General features: G+C 67.9%; 2 protein-coding genes and 1 non-coding gene across 3 annotated transcripts in view; 2 read left to right on the plus strand and 1 right to left on the minus strand.

The window, feature by feature from the left end:
* Positions 1–899, plus strand: part of H696_03959 (hypothetical protein) — a 1482-nt gene extending 583 nt beyond the window's left edge. Inside the window, exons 3-5 of the mRNA XM_009497829.1 lie at positions 18–181; positions 292–522; positions 669–899. Of these exons, the coding sequence (XP_009496104.1) occupies positions 18–181; positions 292–522; positions 669–832 (559 nt within the window). The 3' untranslated portion in view covers positions 833–899. The remainder of the gene's footprint in view (positions 1–17; positions 182–291; positions 523–668) is intronic.
* A 236-nt stretch (positions 900–1135) lies between these two features.
* Positions 1136–6268, minus strand: H696_03960 (hypothetical protein; the record flags this gene model as incomplete). The annotated part of the gene is made up of 7 exons (XM_009497830.1): positions 1136–2855; positions 3079–3679; positions 3865–4171; positions 4326–4595; positions 4708–4970; positions 5219–5817; positions 5940–6268. The coding sequence occupies 7 exons, from the start codon at positions 6266–6268 to the stop codon at positions 1415–1417; spliced, it is 3810 nt and encodes a 1269-aa protein (XP_009496105.1). The 3' UTR covers positions 1136–1414.
* Positions 6269–6602: 334 nt separating this feature from the next.
* On the plus strand, positions 6603–6675 carry H696_03961. The gene has a single exon. It is a non-coding gene; the product is annotated as a tRNA-Asn (tRNA).
* The last annotated feature ends 366 nt before the right edge of the window (positions 6676–7041 follow it).

A 7041-nucleotide genomic window follows, 5' to 3' on the forward strand; every position in this document is an offset into this window, starting at 1 on the left:
CCCTCCCCCGCCCCCAGTTACCGGATTGTCGGCGACATTGGCTTCATGTGCTGTTGCCAGAGCCGGTACTCTCGCATCCACGCCCTCCAGTACATCGAGGACCTGGCCGACAGCTTCTTCCGCCAGTTTTCCCAGGAAGTGATTGCCTCCTCGGTCCGGCCCTTCTCCCTGATGGCCTTTGGTGCGAGCCCGACGGGCGCATGCGCGCGCGCGCGCGCGCGCAGCCCTCCCCACTCGCATGCGAATGGGGCACATACTGACCCTCCCCGTCCCCGTCGCCGCCCTCGGCAGAATCCACCGTCCAACGCCTGACCCGGGAATTCAACGACTCGTCGCTGCTCTCGGCTCGTGAGGCCACCTCCCGCGGGGCTGGCGCCGTGTCCAGCGATGTCAGCACCGGCGTCTCATCCAATACCCACCGCGCTAGCCATTTGTCCTCCCTCAACGAGGAGCTGGTCGATGTGGCTCGTGTCATGACCATCGGCATGAAGGACGTCCTGGACCGGGGAGTCAAGCTGGACAGTACGCGCCCTCCTCCGTGTGGCTTGCTGCCATTTCCCCCTGTCGCTGTGCCGCCTCCCCGCCTCCTCCCTTTTGCGGCCCATCTAACCCCCCCCCCCCCCCCGCTTGCTGGCACGCAAGCCCCCCCCCCCCCCCCGTGGCACCAGCCATGGAGACCATGTCCAGCCACCTGTCCGTCGCAGCCAAGGAGTACAACCGCCAGACGCGTAACCTCAACTGGCAGGCCATGCTCCGCCGGTATGGTCCGCCGGTTGTGGTCCTGCTTGTGGTCCTTCTTGTTTTCATCTTCTACTGGGGTGTGCTCCGGTAAGTCACCAGCTGTCTCCTCCCCTCCAACCCCTTGTGGGCTTTTTCTTTTCTTCCCCCCCCCCCCCCCCGGCGGGTGCCTTTCACCAACTTGGGGGCCGGGAAAAAGCGAGGCAAGGGCGGAGGGGCAGCAGGCGCGACAACTGCTGGGCCTTCCCCTTTTGTCCTTTTCTCGTCCTCCCTTCCCCCGTCCACCTGGACACCTGACTGTCCTCGTTGCCGGATAAATACATCCAATACAGACACACACATACACACACACACACACACACACACGCACGCACACACACACACACACACGCACACTCATGAAAATATGCATGCACCAATTATGTGCCGGCAAACGCACACCCTCCCCGTGCCAGAGGGGCCTTTGGAACAACGAAAAATGTAAATATATATTTCTAAATGTGCATCTCCCCAGCCTTGGGCAGATGGCACCAGGAGCACGTTCATGGGCTCCACTTTCTCCGGTTAGCATCTGCACACACACACACACCTGCAAGCATGATACACATATGTGCATATATATATATGTATGTGTGTGTGTGTATGTGCATGCGAGTGTGGCTTTTGTGCGCATGGTCTAGGCCGATGCCAGGCCCAGTAGGCCGATCGGCAGGAGGGCCAGCAGCCAGCCCGCCTGGTAGATGAGCAGCGGGGCAAAGACCGTCCAGATGAACAGATGGCCCCGCATGATGGTGGCCGAGACCAACGCCCAGCCGGCAGGCCAGCACACCAAGCCCACCCAAGCCAGGCCAAATGAGGGTCCACCACCGGGCGGGGCCCCCGCGGCCGGAGTTCCAGCCGCCAGAACCGCCAACAGCGGCCCGGCAAACAGGGCCACCGCCGACAGGGCGCCCACCACCGGCGGGTAGAACCCCGGCAGCCCGGTGTAGGCTCCGCCAAAATCGATGGTCCCAATGCTGTTGGTGTTGCCAAGAGCAAAGAAGGCTGCCCGGGCCAGGACCAGCCGCACGGCCAGCGGGCCCAGATGCCGCGCCACGCCGAGAAGGTCGGCCCTCGGGCTGGCAGCCATGGTCCCGGGCAGGGGCGCCGCCTCGGCCAAGTACAGGCCCAGCTCCACGATGACCAGCAGCAGGGCCGCCTGGTGCGACCGACTCAATAGCACCGTATGCAGGAAGACCAGTCGCACGAGGGCCAGGTGAGCGCCGCGACCGGTGGGCCCACGCCGGGTGATCCACGCGAGCCACGCGGCGACCGCCAGCCCCGGCAAGTACACGAGGTAGAACCCGCGCGCAAGGAGATCAGCCAACGGCCCCGGGGCGGCCAGTAGGCGCGACCGGTGGAGGACCACCGGCAGGGCACCCAAGGCCGACCCCAGGCCGAGAGCAGCTTGCCCGGGGCCCGGGCGCGTGCGCGCCGGCCCCCACCCCACCGCCAGCACCAGCAGCAGGTCCGCCAGCACCGGTCGCAGGAGCCCGCCAGTTTGGTCATCGAAGAAGCGTCGCACTGGGCCGCTCACCGCGTACTCGAGGAAACCCATGGGGTTCCAGATGTACAGGAGTCGGGCCAGGAGGGCCGGCCACAGGAGCCGCGCCAGCCGGCCGAGAGTCCACGAGCTGGCGTCGAAGGACTTCGAGGCATCGCGCCAGGCCAGCAACAGGAGCACCGAGCTCAGCCCATAGAGCCAGACAAAATGCTCCTCCTCGACGAAGCTGCTCGAAAGGAAGGTCAGCGGCTGGGCGACCACCAGCAGCAGGGCCAGATACCCCCACCAGGGGCTGGCTGTCGGGCGATCGGTCAGCCGAGCCAGGCGCTTGGTCAGACTGGCCGCCTCGTAGCCGAGGAAGGCCACCAGCGCGAGGGGCAGCTCCACCATGCGCCTGTCGCCGGTGGACAGCATCCCCTGGCGCAGGTGCGGCTCCAGCACCAGGCCCACCGGGATGATCAGGGCCGCCGGGCGCAAGGGCGACTCCGGCCGGAGACGGTCCAGCAGCAGGAAGCCGCCCCAGCAAATGCCGGCCAAGATCACCGCTCGGGCAGGCAGAACCGTGAAAATGGATCTTCAAACGTGGCATCCGGCCGACGGGACAAGCAGGTCAGGCGGTGGGGCTGGATCAGAGGGAGAGGAGGGTGTTGCATGGGGAGGAGGAGGCGAGCGGGCGAGCGAGCGGGAGGGAAAGAGAGAGGGAAAGAGAGGGGGAAAGAGAGAGGGAAAGAGAGAGGGAAAGAGAGAGGGAAAGAGAGAGAGGCGGAGAGGCGACAGGCCCCGACAAAATGGCGCACCGGGCCGAAGTGAAGGCAAAGTTCGCCCGCGGGAAGAGAGCCGCATGCAAGGCAAAGTAGGCCACCGCCAGCAGGCAGCAGGCCAAGTACATGAGTTTGGTGAAGTCGGTCGTGCGGGAGGTTGCCTGCCGGACCAGGGCCAGATGCGCGGCATTCAGGAAGGAATCGTAGGCCACCGTGGCCGCGTCGCAGTGCGCCAGGGCCGACATGGCCAGGGCCTGGCGCGCCTCGGAGGCCTGATCCTTCAAGCCCAGCCCGGCCTGGAGGTTGCCCAAGCACTCCCGATGCAGGGACACCGCCGACACCAAAGCATCCAACGCCGTGGGGTCGGTGCTCTGGTCGGGCCCTGGCCCGGGGGCGGCCGGTGGCGCGCGCGGCCGACCGTACGCCAACTTCCGGCCGGTGAATTGCTCCACCAGCGACAGAAGGTAGGCCAACGGCGAGCCGATGGGGACCTGCTGCCGGCGGGCCGGGGCCACTGGCGGCGGGACCGCCCCGGCGGCTACCGCTCCGCCAGGCGACCAAAACCACAAGCGTGCCAGCTGCTGGGCATTCGAGGCGAAATGCTGCGCCGAAGCCAGCGACATGGCCAGCTGCCCGTCTGCCGGGGCAATGGCCGGGGAGGAGGAGGAGGAGGAGGAGGAGAACCAAGCGGTGGTTAGTGCGGCTGGTAGTGGGGGGGGGAGGGGGGAGGGGAGACGGGCCGAGAGGGACTCCTGCCAGGCGGGGACATCTATGACAGCCCGCGGTCGCCCAGCCGGATGGCCAAATGCAGGCACCACGCACCGAGGGTCGAGACAGGGGGAACAGGCAACCGAGCCAGGGAGGGGACCACACGGCCGACATTGTCCGCCGGCACAGGGACCCCGAGCAGGGCAGCCAGCGACGCGGCCAGGTCAATTTGGTCCATGGTCGGCGGGATGCTGTCACGCTCGCGGTCGAACTCCGGCCGCCGGGTACGCCGGCAAACCGTTCCCTCCGGACTCCCAGTCCAGTAGGCCACATCGCGCGGCAGGGGATGCTCAGTGGATGGCGCCACAAACAGGGCGATGGCCGAGCGCTCGCCCTCGGACGCGCCGCCATGGTTGCCAATCTGGCGGCCGGAGGGAAACCCCCAGGGGCAGTCGGGCGCCGGGAGAAAGGGCGCCAGGAGCCAAGGGCCGGCAGAGATCGCAGGACCAGATAGTTAGCCACAGGAGACGGGGGGGGGGGGGGGAGTGCCGGGTGTGTCGGCCGGTCGGGCGCACCTCGTTCATGCCGTGATCGCTGAGCAGCACGACGACCGTGCGCTTGCCATCGCGCGTGTCGGCCTCCCGGGCGCCGCGACACACCCGGGCCAGGACCAAATCCATCTCGCGCTGCTTTTGCGGCATCAGGCTCGGACTGCGCGGCCCCTCCAGGTGGCCGGCATGGTCCAGGCCAAGGTAGTGCAGGACCAGCAGGTCCCACGGGTCGGTGCTCGGGCTGAATTCCGCGTCCAAGTGCCGGGTGACGTTCCGGTCCACTTCGACCGTATCCTATGCCGGGCCCGGCGGCGCCGGACATACAAGGGCAGGGGCAAGGAGCGCTCAGTCAGCGGACGCGTCGGGCCACAGGAGCCGGCCGGGCAAATGCAAGCCCCCAACATACACTGACAAAGAAGGACGTAGTCCCCTCGAACCGGTCGAACGAGCCGGGGAACAGCCGCAGCCAGGTGTCATCACCATAGAAGGCCAGGCGTTTGCCGGCCTGCCGGAGCCGCGCCATCAGCGTGTCATAGGCGAAGGCCTCGCTGCCGCGCGACGATGCGGGCGCACCGCCGTCCGCCGGGTCCGGCGCCCCGGCATCGCCGCCCATCGGGAGCAGATTGTACACCAAGTCCATGAAGGAGGGGATTGTGCCCGAGACGATGGCTGCCAGGGGTGTCAACAGTCGGAAGGCGGAAGGCGGAGAGCGAGGCGAGGGGGGGGGGGGCGGGGGGGGGGGGGGGGGGACGGGAGAAGCCTGGCTCCCGCCGGCACAGAGGCCCGATGGAACATGGCGGTAAGAGGGAGATGAACCCCCAGGGAAGAGGGGGGGGGGGGGGGGGGGGGCAACAGGGAATCGAGAAAAAGGGGGGTTGAAGCAGGCCACTGGAGGGGCAGAGGTCCCGCGGGCCTACCCTTGATGCGCGGCATGGTGACCGTCGGCGAGTGGGCGAAGGCCCGGAAGGGCAGAGCACGCCCGGCGCGAATCAGTCGCCGGGTAAAGTCGAAGGGGTGGATCTCGTTGCCGGGGACCTCGCGACCAGCCTGCAAGTCGGCCTGCAGGCCGGCCTCCCGATGGCGGCGAATGGACAGGGCCTCGGCCGCCGCCCAGTCGAAGGCATCGGGCGCGGTGGCTCGGCCGCCGGCAGTCAGAGCCGCCGCCGACACCGTGGTCAGGCCCTTGGGACAGAGTGTGGCCGTGATGGAGGCCTGCGCGGTGTCATCGTCGAGGGGCGGCGGGGCCGCCGGGCTGCCGGCCGGCCGAAGCAGCGAGCCATCGAGGCTCCGGTCAATGCCAAGACGCTGAAGCTCGGCCGCGGCTGCGGCGAAATCGGCTCCCAGCGCGGGAGCCGGCTCAAACACCATGTCCGATCGCAGGGCATCGACCATCAGGATGATCGCGCGGTCGAAGTGCCCGGCCGACTTGGTGGTGACATTCCCCTCGGCCGTGGCGGGGGGAAGGTGCTCACGCACGGCATCTGCCGTCTCCTCGGCCGTCGGGAAGCCCACGGAGCTGAACACGGCCCCCCATGCAAGCAGCGTCAGTCGGAGGGGCCGAGGCAAAACCCGCGCCCCTGTGCCGCGTGGAGAGGGCCGGGCAGGGGGGCAGGAGCAAGAGAGCAAGCAGCGACGCACGACAGAAACTCATCCACCTGGTTGATGGAAGGGTTGCTGAGAGACCCTTGGTCCGGGGTAAGGCGGCCAAAGGTCACCGATGGGCTTTTGGATCCCAGGAAGAGGAGAATGAAGCAGCAGGCTACCCCGGCGGCCAGGCCGGCCAGCAGGAGAGCCGCCACGCGTGAGAGCAGCGGCGTCCGGACGGGCCGAGCCGCCGAGCTGGCGGGGGCACCCGGGTGGCTGGAGGTCCCGGCCGCGCCAGGCCCCGGCGCGGCCAAAGGCCCGTCCGGTTGGGCAGCAGGCACACCGCGGCGGCGCTGCCGCACCTGGGCACCGGCATCAGCCATCGCGCCAGACAGGGGCCGAGGCGGGGCGCGGAGAAGAGGAGGGGGGGGGGGGGGGGCAGGGCGCATGCCCAGTCTCGCCGCGGCCAGATGCGTCGAGGGCTGTGCCTCGTAAGTCGGACTGCCCTCTGTGTTTGCGGCAATCTAGCGCGCCCTGCGTGGCGTGGCCGCCCGGATGATTTCCCGCCCGGGCTGCCGTCCGGTACCGGCGGCAACAAAACAATCATGGGAAGAAGATCGCCGCCGGGTGCCGCCAGGGGGGGCGGGGGGAGATGGCGACCCCACGCACACCTGCACGTCGATAAATGCCCCATCTTCGAGGTTGCTGCCATGTGAAGCTCCTGTGGCTCAGTAGGTAGAGCGTGGGACTGTTAATCCCAAGGTCCGCGGTTCGATCCCGTGCGGGAGCGCACATCTCTCTTTTTGCCCGCCTCTCCCCGAGGTCACATTCTGTCTCCGGGCCGGTGCCTGCGTTCCGCCCATGGTGTGTTCCCGCACCCGGGGGCAGGAGGACGGGCGCACACACGCACACGCACACGCACACGCACACACTCAGAGTGGATGCTTGGGGTGCGCACCTCTCCCGCGCCTGCTGGGGGGGGGGGGGGCTGGCAGCCGTTTCTCTCCCGGGGAGATCCCCTCAGGCAAGAGTTCAACACGCATCCTCTTTTGCTAGCACCCAGCGATTCCCGCCCAGTGAAGGGCGCCGGCTATTTTTTCCTGCACAGCCCCGTCTGGCCCTCTCCTGCTGCATCTCTCCCCCCTCCCCTCCTCCG

Source organism: Fonticula alba (genome assembly GCF_000388065.1).
Source record: "Fonticula alba strain ATCC 38817 unplaced genomic scaffold supercont2.6, whole genome shotgun sequence".
Lineage (NCBI taxonomy): Eukaryota > Rotosphaerida > Fonticulaceae > Fonticula > Fonticula alba.